Source organism: Zea mays, chromosome 3, assembly GCF_902167145.1.
Source record: "Zea mays cultivar B73 chromosome 3, Zm-B73-REFERENCE-NAM-5.0, whole genome shotgun sequence".
NCBI lineage: Eukaryota > Viridiplantae > Streptophyta > Magnoliopsida > Poales > Poaceae > Zea > Zea mays.
The window spans coordinates 75,760,378-75,779,651 of record NC_050098.1 but is presented as its reverse complement, the minus strand read 5'-3'; the positions used below and the strand labels follow the sequence as shown (position 1 = coordinate 75,779,651).

General features: G+C 41.6%; 1 protein-coding gene across 3 annotated transcripts; it reads left to right on the top strand.

The window, feature by feature from the left end:
- Nucleotides 1-360: 360 nt before the first annotated feature.
- Nucleotides 361-16,936, top strand: LOC100285147 (uncharacterized). Of its 3 annotated transcripts, none has more exons than NM_001158041.2 (8): nt 361-852; nt 1,275-1,446; nt 1,524-1,677; nt 2,116-2,179; nt 2,319-2,426; nt 2,565-2,690; nt 2,824-3,056; nt 16,382-16,936. In NM_001158041.2, exons 1-8 carry the CDS (start codon nt 472-474, stop codon nt 16,596-16,598), a joined length of 1,455 nt encoding a protein of 484 aa, NP_001151513.1. In that variant the 5' UTR covers nt 361-471; the 3' UTR covers nt 16,599-16,936. The 3 variants fall into 3 exon arrangements, with proteins under 3 accessions (NP_001151513.1, XP_020405378.1, XP_020405379.1); XM_020549789.1 differs by lacking the exon at nt 16,382-16,936 and adding an exon at nt 4,155-4,468 and having other exon boundaries at nt 366-852; XM_020549790.1 differs by lacking the exon at nt 16,382-16,936 and adding an exon at nt 4,150-4,468 and having other exon boundaries at nt 366-852.
- Nucleotides 16,937-19,274: the final 2,338 nt, after the last annotated feature.

The following is a 19,274-nucleotide window of genomic DNA, read 5'->3' as shown; positions in this document are numbered from 1 at the left end:
GCATCCATGCGTTGGAGGAGTAGCGACCAACGGTAGGACACGCTCACGCTTTCGGATGGAACGCTTGGCACAGGAGGCAAAGGGAGAAGGAGACAAATAGGGTTCTATGGCCGGATCTCGATTGTGCGGCTAGAAAAAGGTTGCCGTAGATACTCAGAGCACAAATTGTCCCCCGATTTAATATATAGAAATTAAATAGTTTTCAAATAATTATTTATGTATAAAAACTTGTAATATTTATTAAAATAATCACTTAAATAAATGATATTATTATTTTTATTATAAATATTCATACACAAATGATTATTTAATAAAAATAAAATCATCTTTTTATATACACGGAAGATTTATATTTTAAGGTTATTAAACAAAAGCAGTTGTCTCGATACCAAAACCGCGTATCTCACCCCGCCTCCTTTTCTTCGCGTCCCCCGCCTCGATCCGATCGGGGACGGGTCGAGGGGCAGGGGAATGTCGTCGTCGTCTGCGTCATCTTCGGCGGCGGCGCACCACCAGCAGCATTACCGGCGGCAGACAGGAGGGAGCGGTCTCGTGCCGCTCGCCGCGCTCATCAAGGAGGAGGCCCGCACGGAGCGCCAATCCATAGCCGGCGGCGAAAGCAGGATCTCCGCGCGCGACGATGACGCGGCAGGAGTAGGAAGCTCCGGCGTAGGAGGGGAGGCGGCGGAGGCGGCGGTGGAGTCGCGGCTGGAGCGCCCGCTGCTGCGCTATGGGTGCGCCGCTCAGTGCAAAAAGGGCGAGGACTTCTTTTTGCTCAGAACGGACTGTCTTCGTCCCGCCATCTCCGTCTCCTCCTCGGCCTCCCCGCACCCCATCTTCGCCGTATTCGCTGTGAGTACCTATCCAGACATCTCGAACCTCCGTTCTTCGTGCATCCATCTGTCCCAGTGGGATAGTAGTATTAGTACCGCACCGCGCCATTCCGCATCTGTTGTCTGTTGAGGTTGAGGTGGGGTGTATCACAGTACCAAGTTAGCCACCTTGGATTTGCTGGCCCTAGAACTTTGCTGCATTGGGAGCTTGGAGTCTGCTTTGCATCTACGGGAGATGGTTGCTAATTATGTTTGTGTGCCATGCTGCAGAGTGCAGATTTTAGTAGGCCTGTCCTGGACTTGAAACCAGGGCATGTGATTTTGAACTCAGAGTTTGCAATTATAAATTTAGCTGTCCTTGGAGTGGCTGGAATGCATAATGCAGCAATTGCCAAAGACTGGAGTGGTGCCAAGTGCTAACTGTACTCTTCACACTTTCAGATACTTGATGGCCATAATGGTAACGCAGCCGCAATATACACAAGGGACAATTTGCTCAACCATGTCCTTAGTGCTATGCCACGGGGGCTGTCCAGGGAGGAGTGGTTGCACATGTTGCCCCGAGCACTGGTTGCAGGGTTTGTTAAGACGGACAAGGAGTTCCAGAGCAAAGGCATGATTCTACAATCAGTGTTTTGCAATTACTGTCATGTTTTATCATGAATGCTGATGATTTTTAATGTTTATCAGGGCAAACTTCTGGCACCACCGCTACATTTGTGATAATTGATGGGTGGACTATCACTGTTGCCTCTGTTGGTGATTCTCGCTGTATTTTAGATGCTCAGGGTGGGGCTGTTTCTTTGCTTACTGTGGATCACAGACTAGAAGAAAATGTTGAGGAGTGAGTATTAATTACTTTCTAAGTAATTTGTTGTCCTACTTTGCTGGTAATGTTGCATGTCAACAAGCCTATTGTTTTCAACCTATGAATTAGTATTACATGCATCATGCATATGTGATTTTGTTTGTCAACTAAAATTAGCTGTAGTAGTCAATTTCTAGTTACTGAAATGTTTACTCCCACCATTTTATAATAGTCATATTTTCATTTCTACAACTTGACTACGCCGTCACTATAAATAAATGTTTAATTATTAAATTAATTGTTAATGGTAATTAATGTTAAAAAAGTATAAAGCCTTGGTTTTGATTCCTGCCTTATGTAATTGGTAGCACGTCTTAATATTCTTTCCTCAACTACCAGTGTCAATATAATTGCTGTGGAAGAATATATTAGTAATTTTGGCTTTACCAAAACTATCATGTAAAATTATGGTAGGAGGGAGCGCGTTACAGCAAGTGGAGGTGAAGTTGGAAGACTCAGTGTTGTTGGTGGAGCAGAGGTGTGCTCTCACTTGAAAAGGATATGATTTTACGTGCTAGCTTTCTACGCTATATGTATTATACCATGCATTAAATACTAGTAGCTTAACATTTGAAGGATTACAAAACGACATAACAATTGTCCTACTTTGTTACAAGATTGGTCCGCTACGATGCTGGCCTGGAGGTCTATGCTTATCAAGATCCATTGGAGATATCGATGTTGGCGAATTTATTGTCCCTGTTCCATATGTGAAGCAAGTGAAGGTACTCATTTATTTTTCAAAAATAAATAACAGAAATTCTTCTGTGTTTGATCTTTAGGCTTTACATTATCCATGTACATGCAATCTGCCAGTATGATAATTGTGTGATTTGACTTTGTTCGTTTTTTCTTTCTCCTAGTTGTCAAATGCTGGAGGAAGACTTATTATTGCTTCAGATGGCATTTGGGATGCATTATCCTCAGAAGCCGCTGCTAAGTCTTGCAGAGGTTTGCCTGCTGAGCTTGCCGCAAAGCAAGTTGTTAAGGTAAATAGTTTACCACTTGGTTATAAATTCTTGCTTATCCTTGATGCTGCTTCTTATGGTTGTCAATTACTATCATTACATCACTAGGCATCCTTTTTTCTAACCCAAGTACTTGTATGCAATAATCTTATAGGAGGCACTCAGGACAAGAGGGCTAAAGGATGATACAACTTGCATTGTTGTTGACATAATCCCACCTGGTCAAACAATACGGCCTCTGTCTCCTCCTAAAAAGACGAGCAAGCTGAAGTCTTTTATTTTTAGAAAGAAAGCGAAGGACCCTTCTCAGAAGTTGACTAAACAGCATTCAGCTGTTGGTATCGTTGAAGAGATATTTGAAGAAGGTTCAGCGATGCTATCAGAAAGGTCAGTTGTACCCTTTCTCTAAATGTTTTCTTGATCAGAATTTTCTAGTGTTTTCCCACTAGTTCACTGTTGATGTATGCAAGGAGCATGGTCTATTTTGTTTCAAAGGGATTGCACCAATATTTTTTGTGAACCCCTAAGAAATATTACTATGCATAACTAGGTTAGGCTATATTAAGCTACATTAGCTAGTCGCCTAGTCCTAACTAAGTGTAGCCTGACCCTGATGGCCAGCTCGTTCACTCCCAGCCATGCTGTAACTTTTAGATCATTAACCTACATCGCGCTTGTTCTTGAAGGTGTTTGGAACTATGTGGGTAGTGGTTACTGCCTAATAATACTACATGGGAAATTGGTAGCTAATGGAACATGGATGGTTGGAATTTTAAGTTATTCTGTAACTTTTGAGACGACAATTTTCTCAAAAATTCACTTGAAATCAATTGCAAAGTTTATCGGAGGAAAATTGGTGAAAAACCTGAGCATGGAAGCCTGGACGAGGACGAGAAACCCTAATCATCTCACTCAGTGGCAGCCCATCACATGTCATTGTTGCTGAGCTTCACAAAAGCAACCGGCAGCTCCAACTGCTCAAGGCAAGGCAACATTACCAAAGCCACCAAAACACTGTTACCTACACAGCCCATACAACTACGCCATGGAAAATTGCAGCACGTAATCATTGCCCAGCTTTGCTACACTCCATAGCAAGCACCCTAGGAGGAAATTGTAACTAGTAGAATCTTATTATACATTCATTATTTAGTGAATAAGCAGAAACTGAAATGCAAAAAATTATATAGCCCTTCACAATAATTGGAAAGTGTTCCTATGCCATCAATGCACCAGTAAGCAGATGGTATAAGCTCATAAACACAATGGATTTCTAGCTGCATATTCATGATGTTGGTGCTCTCTTAACCTTCTAATATACCCTTTTATCCATTATGCGCACATCATCATTGAGGTGACTTAAGCACATATGATAAGTAAAATTTTGAGAGTTGGATATTAAAATATCTTTTTATTAGTTTCCGCATGCTCTCATTATTTATTATATTATTATTTCTTTTTTGTCTATTTTTCTGCATAGGACAGACCTTTAACAAGACCCCTTATGTTATCTTCGCATTGTGGTCCTGAAAGCCTGCTTGAAACTTGATTTCCAGTTCGAATATTACCTGCTTGAAAAAGGGCCAGCTGTGCTCATTCATAAGGAGTGAGTGGAAAATTTTATGTTTTGGAACAGTTAATGTACAAAAGGGTGAATCCTACAGTACAAACAGTATAAATTATGTGAAGATTTACCGGCTCCTAAAGCTTGGTATGGGTGTGTTTTTCAGTTTGTTTAAGTTGAGAACTATCTTGTTTGCACTCAAATTCACTTTATTTATTGTTTTGGACACAAATCATATTCCATTCCAAATTATAGATCGTTTTAGCTTTTCACACAAAGGTAATGCATCTAGATATATGCTATATCTAGAAACATATAAAAATTAGAGTAAAATGCACCACAACTACTTAACCTTTTCATGGATTCTCAGTTGTGTTCTCGAACTAAATAAGTGACCATCTGAGTTTTCAATCTACTGCTAATTCTCACCTAGGTCGTCGAACTAAAAAGGTGACCATTGGGGGTCCTCAATCTACTGTTGTGCTCGTCTAAAGGTCCAAAACCTGCCTCGCCACTACCAATGTGGCTGTGCCATTTTTAAGTCACTAAGGAAGTGTTTGGTTCTAGAGTGGTGGGATGGAGCTGCTCCGCTCCCAATTTGTTGTTGTTTGGATTGGTTCCATATAAGACAGAGTGGCTCTAAAAAAGGAAAATTTTGCTTAAATACTAAACCATCCGACTCCCCAAAATCTTCCGTACGGAGCTGCTCCATCCCGATTGGCTCCGGAACCAAACACTACCTAAGAAACCTTCCGCTCCATCTCTCTCTTCTTGCATGTTAAATGTATGAAGGGCTGTCTACTATACGCCAATATGGCCCATGAGGCTCCCTACATATACATGTGCACACACACGAGCTAAAGCGCATATATATGTATATATATACTCTATTCATCACCTAGGGTGATGGACCCAACGGTCCATCACCTGGACCACCCTGGCGAGCTCACCCACCCGCTCGACCCCCACTCCCTGCATGGCTCGCGCCCCACGCGGCTTCGTGCCCTCGCGCGGCTCGTTCCCTAGCCACGCGTCAGCTCCCCAGCGTATAATAAGTCATTCTTGGCAATATCAAGTCATTCTAGGCAATATTAAGTCATTCCAGCGTCCAGACAACATTAAGTCATTTCAGAGTCCAAGCAAAGTCATTTAGGCATTCAGACAACGTTAAGTCATTCCACATTGACATCAACATCAACATAACCTTTTAGTCCCAAGCAAGTTGGGGTAGGCTAGAGTTGAAACCCAACAAGATGTCACCAAAAAGAGAAAGAGAGAGAAAGGGGAGGGGAAAAGCTTTTGAGAGCACTAAAAGGAAAAGGCTTAATCACGGTTCGGGCACATAGGTAGCTTCTTTCCAAGCACTTCTATCCAAACACAACTCCATTGTGATACTCTATTCTTTCAAGTCCCTTTTGATTGCCTTCTCCCATGTCAAGTTTGGTCGACTTCTATCTCTCTTCACATTATTGTCCCGTCTTATGATGCTTCTATGCACCGGTGCCTTTGGGGGTCTCCGGTGGACATGCCCAAACCAAATCAACCGGTGTTGAATTAGCTTTTCTTCAATTGGCGCTACTCCTAGCCGATCGCGTATGTCATCGTTTCTCACTCGATCCAATCTTGTGTGCCCACATATCCAACGCAACATACACATCTCTGCGACACTTAGTTGTTGGATATGTCGTCTCTTAGTAGGCCAACACTCAGCCCCATATAACATAGCAGGCCTAATCGCTGTCCTGTAGAACTCGCCTTTCAACTTCTGTGGCACTTTCTTGTCGTATAGGACCCCCGATGCTTGACGCCATTTCATCCACCCCGCTTTGATTCTATGGCTAACATCTTCATCAATATTACCATCTCTCTATAGCATCGATCCCAAATAACAGAAGGTGTCCTTCTTTGGTACTACCTGGCCTCCCAAGCTTACATCTCCATCCTCACCAATTGTAGTACCAAAGTCACATCTCATATACTCGGTTTTGGTCCTGCTAATTCTAAATCCTTTTGACTTTAGGGTCTGACGTCATAACTCTACCTTTCTATTTACTCCTTCCCGGCTTTCATCTACTAGGACTACATCGTCAGCGAAAAGCATACACCAAGGGGTATCTCCTTGTATATCCCTTGTGACCTCATCTATCACTAAGACAAATAGATAAGGGCTCAAAGCTAAACCTTGATGTAGTTCTATGTTAATCGGGAAAACATTTGTATCACCATTAGTTGTTCGGACGCTAGTCACAACCTTGTCATACATGTCCTTGATGAGCGTAACATACTTTGTTGGGACTTTATGCTTATCCAATGCCCACCACATGAGATTCCTAGGTATTTTATCATAGGTCTTTTCCAAGTCGATAAAAACCATGTGCAAGTCCTTCTTCTGCTCCTTATATCGCTCCATGACCTGCCTTATTAAGAAAATTGCTTCCATGGTTGACCTTCTAGGCATGAATCCAAATTGGTTCATGGTGATATGCGTCATTCCTCTCAGGCGATGCTCAATAACTCTCTTCCATAGCTTCATAGTGTGGCTCATGAGCTTAATCCCTCGATAGTTGATACAACTTGAATATCTCCCTTGTTCTTGAAGATTGGTACTAATGTACTCCTCCACTCGTCGGGCATTTTGTTTGATCGAAAAATATGGTTGAACAACTTGGTTAGCCAAACGATAGCAATATCCCCATGGAATTTCCACACCTCTATTGGGATACCATCCGTGCCCATCGCCTTGCCCCCTTTTATCCTCTTTAAAGCTTCTTTGACCTATGATTCTTGGATCCTGCGTACAAAGCATCTATTTAAATCATCAAAGGAGTCATCCAATTGGGTGTCCAGTCTCATTCTCACCATTGAAAAGATTGTCAAAATACCTCTGCCACCTCTGTTTGATGTCTTGTCCTTTCACCAAGAGTTGATTCATCTCATCCTTAATGCATTTAACTTGGTTGAGGTCCCTCGTCTTCCTTTCTCGAATCCTAGCTAGTAGCTATCTTATAGACATCTTTCTCCCCTTCCTTTGTACTTAGCCTTCTGTAAAGATCATCATAGGCTTGACCCTTTGCCTCACTCACAGCTCGCTTTGCAGTCTTCTTTGCCACCTTATACCTCTATGTTGACCGCGCTCCTGTCATGGAACAAGCTCCTGTAACATTCTTTCTTCTTGCCTTTTGAACATCCTTAATCCACCACCAAGTATCCCTCATCTTTCTTTGGATGTTAAGTCATTCCAATGAACATTAAATCATTCTAGTAAATATTAAGTCATTTTTCAGTAATCATTAAGTTATTATTGTTTTTCAGCATTTATCTGGGTTTTCTCAAACATTTCTTATGTTATTGGTTCATTCATTTAAGAAAATATTAAGTCATTCTACGTAATATTAAGTCATTCCAAAGTCTAGGTAACATTTAAGTCATTCAGTAAACATTAAGTCATTTTAGGCAGGGTGGCTCGGCTCGACTCTTGCACGGGGGGTGGCTTGGTAGGCCGACAAGGCGGGTGCGGGAGGGGGGGAGGCTGGCTCGGCCGGACGAGGTGGGTGGGCGCGCCACCCTAGGTGATGAATAGATCCGCCCTATATATCTAGGGTGGATCTATTCATCACCTAGGGTGGCGCGCCCACCTGTCCTGTCCGGTCGAGCTAGCCTCGCCCCCGCCGCGCACGCCCTGCCGTGCGACCGAGCCGCCGGGTGATGGACACCCAAACCAGGCGAGCGAACCAGCCACTAAGCTGTCTCGACCCAACCAACCACCCACGCGCGAGCCCTCTGCCGCATGCAAAAATCTCTCACATGACACTATCGTGGTCCCAACCTTGCATGCATCCATTTAAAAAATTTATATCATTTAAATAAAGTGTCGAAATTGAAAACCGATTTCACCATTGGATTCGACGTGATGAAATCTTCAAAATTAGACCCCACTTGATATGCTTAGTTTTAGCTGTTTTTGATTTTTTGTTCCGACATTTTCGATTTTTATTCAGCTATTTTTGTTTGTTTTGTTCAGCCATTTTCAGTTTTTTCAGCTATTCATGTTTGTTCAAATATTCTATAGTCAGTCATCTCGACTGATGACAGCCACCTCATTTTTTGTTCAACAATTTTTGTTTTTTGGTTCAGTCATTTCTAATTTTGTTCAGCCATTTCATGTAATTTCTCTCTATTGTTCTTGATCTGTTCAACCATTTTTGAATTTTATTCAGCTATTTTTGTTTATTTTTTTCAGACATTTCAGTTTTTTCAGCTATTCGTGTTAGTTCAGACATTCCATAGTTAGCCATCTCGACTGGTGCCAGCCACCTTGTTTTTTGTTCAGCAATTTTTGATTTTTGGTTCAGTCATTTCTAATTTTGTTCAGTCATTCGCGTTTGTTATCCATTTCATGTAATTTCTCTCAGTTGTTCTTGATCTGTTCAGCCATTTACTATTTTTATTCAGCTATTTTTGTTTGTTTTGTTCAACCATTTTCAGTTTTCAGCAATTCATGTTTGTTCAGACATTCCATAGTCAGCCATCTCGACTGATGCCAACACCTTATTTTTTGTTCAGCAATTTTTGATTTTTGGTACAGCCATTTCTAATTTTGTTGAGCCATTCGCGTTTGTCAGCCATTTCTTGTAATTTCTCTTTGTAGTTCTTGATCTGTTCAGCCATTTTCGAATTTTATTCAGCTATTTTTGATTGTTTTGTTCAGCCATTTTCAGTTTTTTTCAGCTATTCGGGTTTGTTCAAACATTCCATAGTCAGCCATCTCGACTTTTTGTTAGCCATTGTTTACTATTGTTCAGCCATTTCTAATTTTTTTCAACCATTCATGTTGTCAGCCATTTAATGTAATTTGTTTCAGCAATCCTTGATATGTTCAGCAATTCTTCAAAAAAAAGTGAGATAAATATGTTATGTGGGATCTAGTTTTGAAGCTTTAATCGCGACGAATACAACGGTGAAATCGGTTTTTTTAACCTTGCATGCATGCTGGGGCCCATGAAAGTGACATGTGAGTGGGTGGGAGGGGGGCTCGTGCGGGAGGCGAGGGGCGCACATGTGCTTGGGCACGAGATGGTCCGGCGCGTGGCTGGTGCCTGCCGTCCGTCCCAGGTGATGGATCAGAGGTCTATCACCCTAGGTGATATATATATATATATATATATATATATATATATATAGATTGTATATTATGAGCCCTGGGCTTCCAATAACTAGAGGAAGCCCAGGTCAGATGGTGCAATCCAGCCGAGCCGGACCAGGTCCGGGCTGCTATAAAAACACCCCACACCGCCAGGGATTAGGTTTTAGCGGCGGCGGGTGTTTCCTCGGGCGTGTGAGCGGTGGCAATCCTGGGTGCCAGTGGTGGTGCCGCCCCGAGGCGGGCGACCGACGGCGGCGCTCCACCAGGAATGAGCGACGACGACGCTCCCGAGGCGGGCGGGCAAGCGGTGACGGCGCTCTCGAAGCGGACGGGCGGCGACGGCGCACCCTAGGCCCAGTGGCAACACCGGTTGTGTGAGGTGCGGTAGGCGTCGGCGGCGGTGGCCACGAGGTACGCGGGTCGCGCGAGGCGTGGTCGTCTCTGGCGATGGCGGGCACACGAGGCGTGGGTGGCTCTGGCGTCCTTCGACGACCAACTCCTTCGATCCGGCGGCTTCGGCGACGTCCTTTGATCTAGCGGCCTCGGTATCGTCGTCCGGCGACGAACTATCCGATCCATGTTTATGCCATCAATGGTTATGTTTTACGTCTGCTACTTACACTATTTATGCATTCCAGTGATGATTTTTACGACGATGAATACAATTTTATGTTGCCATAAAACTATCCATAATTCCCGCAGGGGCTGTTAGTTGAACCGATATTAGGTTTTTTTATCAATTATGCTACACAGTGTATGTAATTATGTGACTTTGTATATGAATTTATGCTCTGCATGAACCATGACGCATCGGGTATATTATATGAATTTATCTTAATATAATGATGCGTAGTTCTCCCACACGTTCGATAAAAAAATGAAGTCCTCGTTCGTGAGTCTTGAGCACCATGAGTCTCCTAAGGAGATGTGGGACTACATGCAGAGGAGATATATTCAAAACAGTGATGCTCTCCTTACCCTGATACAAGAACTTCATGAGCTTCAACAGCATAAGAGTGTGTTTGGTTTGGCTTTTTGCTTTGGCTTTTGTCTTCTAAAAGCCAAAAGTCAAACCAAAGGGCTGGATCTAGGAAGCAGCTTTTTCTAAAAGTCGACTTTCTCGCAGTGCAAAAATAAAAGCACCCCTGGACCTGCTTTTAGTGGCTTTCAGATGGAACTGTGAAAACATATATCGAAGAGCTTTTAACGATTTTTAGTGGTTTCGACCAAACGGTTTTAGCTTTTTAACAGCTCACAGTCTACAACAGCTTTTCCCACAGCTCACAGCCCACAATAGTTTTTTTCATAGCCACAGCCCAACCAAACAGACCCTAAAATGTCCATAGAGGAGTGCTACACTTTTTTTATCGTGTGATGGGACCTTTTCTCTCCATGGTCCGTAAGCGAGGCAGAGTGTTCAGGATGCTGTGCTCAAAAGATTAAGTTCATTGAAGAATTCCTCATATACTAGTTTTATTATTGCTTGCGGCTTGATTTTGAGCCTATTTATGAGCGGCTGGCGGCTGTTCAATACTCGTACTACTACATCCATTGTTGATGTTTTATCTGCCTTGATTGCTATAAACCTGTCTTAGTTCTCATTTACCTTTGGTTTCGGTACCTCACAGTCTTCTGAGCCTTGTGAGCATTGCAAGAATTCTCATCGTTCATTTCTTCCATATCCATATATGGTGGTTGATTATTGTTAATAAGTTCATTAAACAATTCCTCATATATTAGTTGTCATGGCTTGCAGTCTGATTTTGATCCTATTTGTAAGCAGTTGCTCAATGCTCCTATTACATCTATAACTGATGTTTTATATGCTTTGATTGCTGTTTCAATACCTCTCAAACGGTCACTATAGTGAAGGAAAGCTCTTCTGATCCTTGTGAGCATTGCAAGAAGACTTTTCATCATTCAAAAAAAGCTTTGTTCGATATCCACATAAGCTTCCTGATTAGTGTGTTGAATATATGCCCAAGAGGCAATAGTGATCCATGTAAATGCCAATGGACCTTTAGGGTAAAGCCTATTAGCATGGGGTCTATATGTATGAAAGGACTGACGTGCTAGAGATTAGAGACTCATCTTAGCTGTCACTGCCACTTCTCTCCCTAGGGTTGTAGGTGCCCAAGACACCGCCACTGATTCTCTTGCTGTGTGTGCGTGGCTATCACACCGGCATCACGATGTTTCATCCTCATATGCGCGGATATCATGGAGACACTGTTGCTGTTGCTTTAGTGTTGATCAACAACAAACTTGAGGAGCATATGTGAATGTATTGCTGCTGCTGGTATGCGAGGAGTCGAGGAAATACGACTACTTCCACTACATCATCGTGCTCTTCTTTCGCTGCGCCGCACGTCTAGCATTAACGATCCATGATTCTCTATTTGCATGTTATCTTAGTTGAACATGGTAGGTATGTTAGTGCGACGTGATAGATATGCTAGTGTGTAGCTTATCTGTCTTCCTATATATTGTCCATGCCATGCAACCTGTGGTTGTAATGCTATTCTACTCCTAAAGGCTTGGTGTTTGTTGCTGCCTCACTTGCTAGTGCTCCATCATCTTGGGTGCTTCATTTAGGAGCCTCTTTTCATGTGACATCTGAGCAGTCCTAGCTCTTGATGGTGCTTCTATATTCAGGCAATAGATGATACATTTTGTCACATTAACCATCATGGTTCTATTTGCACTTCTAGCGAAAGGGTCTCTAGCATAATGGTTAAGGCTTTCGAGTAACACCTCCAGGTCTCGGGTTCGATCCCCCTCGAGGGCGAATTTCTGACTTTGTTAAAAAATCCGCTCGCTGTGCCCCGCTCGCTCCTGGGTTACGTCTTGTGTGTCACCCTCCGGTTGGGTTGTTGCAGACTGGGCGGTGACGTCCCGTTAGTGATGGGGGCCAGGGTTCGGGGATTTTCTCGCCCGAGACCATGTTTCGGTCTCCTTAATTTAATATCGGGAGGACGGTCTTTCCCTCCCCGGTCGAGTTTTTATTTGCACTTCTAACTTTCCTGTACATGATATCTCCTTTGTACGTCAGTTTTCTATGAATCTTCTTTCGGTCGGTTATCCGATCATGGATTAGCCATCCTCGTTGAGGCTCTCCTAGCTTCTATGTTCTCAACATTGTGTGATTGTGTCTTGCCCACTCTGCGAACTCAATATCATCTGCTGCATCGCCATCCACTTTAACCTCCACGATGTGGAATCATCGTCTTAGTCATCTCTGTCAGTCTCATTTGTCCACCTTAATTACACAAGGGTAGTTTAGGCCCCCTACATCCATAAAGTCTATTTTTCGCTGTAAGGGTTGCAAGCTTGGATTCCGCTAAGGCCCCGTTTGTTTCCTTTCATTTTGAGGAATTAGAATCTTACTAATGGAATAAGCTATTTTTTTAGAATGTGACATTCCACCACTTTCCAAAGTTATCATATAAGCCTATCTCAAATTCATGGTGTGAAAGATGGAAATTGATTCTATAGATTTACATGCTATTTTTCCGATGTACAACTTATAGCACACTCTTCTACTTGCTTCGCTATAACATAAATGTAGTATATAACTATCTCTCTCATATAATTTAGGATAATATACAAATATATTACATATATAAATATATGAACTTAATTAGTTTTGTTTAAATTATAATTATTAAAATGGAATTCAATTCCAACGAAACAAACGGGACCTAAAGATTTTTCACTTTGCTAGATCATTTGATCTTAATCATTCTGATGTATGAGGATGCAGTATGGGGTTCTGCACCTTTTGTTACAAAGGTGGTCATAAATACTGTGGTTTTTTATTTAGATAATTATAGATATACTTGGATTTACTTCATGAAACTTCGATCTCAGTTGTGTTATGGTTATTATGCTCGCATGGTGTACAGTTGTACACCCAGTTTTCAACTCACATTTTGAGGTTTTCATTCTGATTCTGGTTGAGTAATTATCCCACACTTTTTCATAGTTTTTGACCTCAGAATTAGGTTGTTGAACGCAAACACTGTCATATTATAGTTGGACACTCTTTTGATTGCTTCTTTTGTTCCTTCTCATTTCTAGGTTAGCAAGTGTCCTAGTGAAGTTCTATTGGTACTCCTAGCTAGATCACCTTAGAGTTTTTGGATCCATGTGCTATGTTTTGCTTGCACCTCATGAGCGGGCTAAGCTAACTGCTTAGCTGAGCAGGGTTTTCAAGGGTATAGCCCCGGCACAAGGCTTATCGTCATTGTTAGCCTTCTTGCCGCATTTGTATTTATTGTAATGGCACCTTTGTTGAGGACCATCCTTTCTTTTATAACTCTTCTGCTCTGGCCTCATCTTTTACGAAGTCCACGTCTTTATGTCTTCCCCTATTTCAGTTAGTGATAATGTCGCTCTTCCACCATCTCTCTTCTATGTCCACCTACTATTCTTGAAGCTCCTCCACCAGATGGTGTTGATCCTCCATATGTTGTTCATTAGTCTCCCCCATGTCGGCTACCTATCTCCCAAGTCTATACCCATTGTCCTTGAGTTCTCACTCCTAATTCCTCTGCCGTAACTTGTAACACTCTTGATGTTGATATTTCTGTTAATATTAATGAGTCATTGCTATTTCTGATGAGTCACAGAGTGGTCAAAGATATAATGTATGGCATCATGCCACTATTGGACCTGTTGACTGTTGTCAAGTATGATTTTTCACGTGTTAATCGACTTATCAAGAAGCTTCCAGCTTTCCAAAATAGTAGCTTGCTAGACTTTGTTGCACTTGATTGTACATGCACTTGGGATCGTGTTCTATTACTGTTACATGGTGTCTATTACTCCCTCCGTCCTACAATAGAATTCGTTTTAGACAAAATAGACATTCATTCAATAACTTATGAATGTACTTTATATGTATGTCCACGCACGGGCGGACCGATGTTGAGCTGAGTGGGGGCACAGGCCCCACTCAATTTCCTTAGTTTAGTGAACTGTTTATTTTATTTACTGTAGTTACAAATGTTTATTTGTTAATAAACACTTCATTTAGGTCCCCACTCAATATTTAGGCAGGGTTCGTCCCTGTGTCCACGTACATTATTATTCAATCGAATATGGACGGAAAAAGAGGGCTAAAAAGAACTATATTTTGGGACGGAGGAAGTACATCTAAGTGGGTATTCAAAAGTAAAACTAACTTGGATGGTTCTTAGAGAGATGTGCTTGGTTTGAGCTTTTTGTATCAATGGGGCTGCTGGTTTCAAACTTAGTGATCATGACCCTGCTTTATTTATTCATCTCACACCCATGGGCCATGGTTATACTTTGCTTCTTTTATATGTTGGTGATATGTTGATTACGGGTTTCTCATGTGAAGCAACAACTTGGTGAGCAATTTCAGATGTCTACTTTAGGTTCTCTCAGCTATTTCTTAGGCATTGTGGTTAAACAGTCTACTAGGGTATAATCTGTCTCAATCCAAATACATACAAGAGCTTCTTGATTGTTCGGCTACCACACCCATGAATCTTCACTTTCAACTTTGTCCTACTAATGGTACATCTCATGTGGATCCTCCCTCTAGATATTGATTATGGGCAAGTCTTGTTTATCTCGCTGTTAGAGACCCAATATTGCTCATGTAGTTCATATTTTGAACTAATTTGTGAGTGCTTTTCCATTCATTATGGAATTTACTTCGCCTAGTGCTGTTAGAGACCCAATATTGCTCATTTTTTTATGCTCGTAATAGTCTGTTTTATCTTGACGCTAGCTCGGACTCCACTTGTGTCTTCGATATCTGAGGGTGAAATTGGATGGGATCTGTCCGTTTCTGGATTGGGGATGTATTTTATTTATGCTTCCTGTTTGATTGGATGGATGAGACGAGTCATTGTTTATCTAGTTGGATGGAAGAGAGTGAATGGGATGAGAATAGATGACTTATTGTATCTCTTTACAGCTAAAAAGACTATAAAGTCATCATCTACCCGATGGTACCAAATCTCGATCCTTGTCATGTATCCGCGTTCGATACGAATCATCCTCTATTTGGAGCTCAAGGGTCTGCATTCTATTCTATGGAATTCAAATATGAAGACCAGATTTATCTGTCCGCGTTTAATATGTTGTCGAAGCTCACATTTCTGCGTTCCGAGTGCTTAGATTCAGTTAAAAAAAATCTAATCCCAGTGCAATGCATGCATGGGCATGTATCTAGTTACTTGAAAGATAATGACAACTAATTATAACACTAATAAATACTAAAAAAAATATAAATATACATTAACGAAAAAATATGCACGGGCATATAGATGTGATGTGATGGGATTTGGACCTCTATTTGGACACGGCATTAGTCGAAGGACCTAAATGGCCACTTTTTGAGTTGAGGACTTAGGTGAGATTCCATGGTATATTGAGGATCTAGAATGCCATTTTTTTAAAGTTGGAGGACTCAAGTTAGAATGTATGAAAAGTTTAAGTTCCTATGGTGCATTTTACTCTAAAAAATATATCTAGAAAAGCAAATTAGCTTGCTATTTGAAGCAGAGTAATAAAAAAGAAAGAATTCTATGTTTTTTTTTAATTTTGAAGATCATTTATTAAATATCAGCAATACAACTAAACTTACATAGTGGCGCAAGACCCTGATCCATTTGATGGCTAACCTGGTACGAGCGCTGTTGTAGGGCTACAGTGTTATAATACCATTCACGCTCAGGCTTGGAAAAGATAACCTTTTCCATTGTTTATCATGTTCATCTTGTTGGATGGTACTCCATCCATATCAAATTATAAGTCATTTTGTTTTTTATACATAGCTTTTGCTACATTTCTATATACATAGTAGAAGGAAATTGTCTCGAAAAGACAACATTTTACGATTTGGAACAGAGGAAATACATATTGTTCTATATATATTTGTTTTAAATTTTAAATAGTGTATTGTGACCTGTCAATTTTGGGTTATCTTCTACACAACAATGCTCATTTCATGCATATGTGTACGTTCAGGTTAGGTCCTGATTTGGATGGCAGGAGAACCTCAAGCCTGTTTACATGTGCCATCTGCCAGTTAGACCTGGAGCCAAGTGAAGGCATTTCGGTGCATGCTGGATCGATCTTCTCTTCGACCTCCAGGCCATGGGAAGGCCCATTCCTCTGCTCGGACTGCCGTGAGAAGAAGGATGCCATGGAAGGCAAACGGCCCAGTGGCGTCAAGGTTCTGTAGTATACAGCAACCGATCCTTGTAGCTGCCCGAAAAATCCCACCCTTCTTATTTCCTTTTCTCGTGAGGACCCTTTCAAAGTTTTACAATTTGTTTCCTTTAAATTCGGATGATTTTAGGATGCGTCTTATTTTGCGAGGAAATAGCCAACTATGTAAGTAGCTGTTGGCAAAAGGAAATGTGAAGCGAGCGAATAGGGCATCCCTTCATTTTTCTTTCTCTCTTCCATTCGGAATGGATGAATAGGGTTGCCTTCAATTTTTGTTCTCTTCCATTCGGAATGGACAGACAGTAACTCAGCTCACGAGTAATGACAGCTAACATATTCTTTATTTGTAACTATCGGTGCATTGGGCAATGGAATATTTACTGCGTATCTAATACTCCCCGCTAGGAAATGCACACACATTTATGCGTGTTCATTTTTTCCGTTCTTGTTTGAGGCATTCTTCAGATGAAAATCATTTGACTTTCATTTGTAAATTCATTTGTGTGTTTTAAACAACATTGTGTGTTTGTACTATCCTTCCCTTCTTTTCAAGCATAACAAAGGCATAAAATCGCCTTTCACTATATTCTGACAAGTGAAACAAAGATTAAGCGCTTTAACACAACTGTGAAAACCGAGGAGCCACTTCGTCCTTCGTCTGTAGTATATCAGCTAAAAAAAATGAAACTTTGCCTTTTCTGCTCGAGGCAAGACTTGCATAAGTAGACCGTTGAGCTCTTTGTCACCATTATTAGATGGCTAGTCCTGCGTATCGCACGATTTGAAAACAAAGGAAATATCTTCCTTTCTTGCGCTCATACAAATAAGAAAATATGAACAATATTGTGTATGATGACGAAATGATGTAAAATGTATGATGCCATAAACATTACGACGAAGGTGCATCAGAAAATAAACGATCCTGCCTTCGTCTGAAGATCTTTGAGATCTAGCTTTACTTTTGACCTGAAGGACTTCAGAGCCCTATCACCTTTACTAGTTTTTTTTCTTTTGACTCTATCTTTCATCTGAAGGACTTTGTAGTCTTGTCACCTTTACTAGGTGATTTTCTTTTTGACTCTGCCTTCCATCCGAAGGACTTCGGAGTCTTGTCACCTTTAGGGCTAGTTTGGGAGACACAAAACCGGAGGAGATTGGAGGGGCTAAAATCCTCTCCTTATTTAATTTTGAATAAGAGAATTTTAGTCCCTCCAATTCCCTTCGGGTTTTTCTCCCAAACTAGCCCTTACTAGGTGATTTTCTTTTTGACTTTGCCTTTCATCGGAAGGACTTCGGAAGTCTTGTCATCTTTACTAGGTGATTGATCCTGCCTTCATACGAAGGTCTTTGAGATTCTTTTGCTTTCTGTTACACTCGAAGGTGCAACTTTATCGTTACATTTATAAATTTGAGAGGGGACACACACCCTTATTGTCTATTTCGACGAAGGTTAACAAGGAAAAACACAACTTAATGAAAAAGAGGTTTGGTTTTTGCCACAACTTTGGTTCTTCAAAGCAGCCCCTTGGGCCCTAACATATGTGTTTGGACTCAAGAACGACACTTTTCCTTGGGCCCTAGCAAAATACCGAGGTGCTGGGCCCGGGTGAAGCCCCTTGATCATTCCTTAATAATAATGTCATTTGGCATTCTTGGTGCCTGAGCCCAAAGACGAAGAATCCTTCAAACATAGGCCTAGAGATATTCATCGTGTTCTTGTGCACACTAGAACATGGCCTATGCAGTTATGGGCTTCGTATGAAAACATTGGAAGCTGGTGATAAGCATATCTTTAAGCTTATGCCAAGATGAAACAGAACTTGGCCAAAGATAAGAGTACCATGTTTGAGCCGCATTCTCGATTTGTCCATCACCGCTGAGTTGCCCCCATATGAAGATATAATATCTTCATAACTCATCAAGAACTACTTTGGATCTGACAAATCAGCATACATTCGAAGCTGAGGTGCCCGATACAATGGTGGTCATGGTGTGGCTTGTAGCTCTATTGCCAAAGGAGAAGTATCATCATACATGCAATCATCATATTTGTGCCCTTTAGGTCAAAGGTTCTTTTGGCGATGTAGTTCCTTAGGATGTTCATCTTGCTGCGTCATGTGACAAAATTCTTCTGACGCTTCATTGATTTGCTTATGAAGCTGAGATTCCTGAAGAATTTTTTCTTTGCGCTTCTAAACCTATTGTTGAATAGTTTTGAGATTGTGAATTTCTTGATCAAGGTCATCCTATTGTGGAGGGTCCATGGCCTTACTTTTCCATCTTCGTGCTTTGAGGAGCGCTTCTTCATTTTGGTTATGATCAATGGGAGTAAGAATAGAGCCAACAACCACGGATGTCCTCGAAGGCATGATGAAGAAATACTTGCTGTCAAGGATTCACCAAAGGTGGGCACCAATGTTGGCCACCTGCTTTGATTTCTTTAGGGATCAAAACAGGGCAACATAGTTAGAGATGACTGAAAGTCGCCTAGAGGGGGGGGGGGGTGAATAGGGCGAATCTGAAATTTACAAACGTAATCACAACTACAAGCCGGGTTAGCGTTAGAAGTAAGAATGAGTCCGAGAGAGAGGGCGCAAAACAAATCGTGAGCGAATAAGAAGTGAGACACAAGGATTTGTTTTACCGAGGTTCGGTTCTCGCAAACCTACTCCCCGTTGAGGTGGTCACA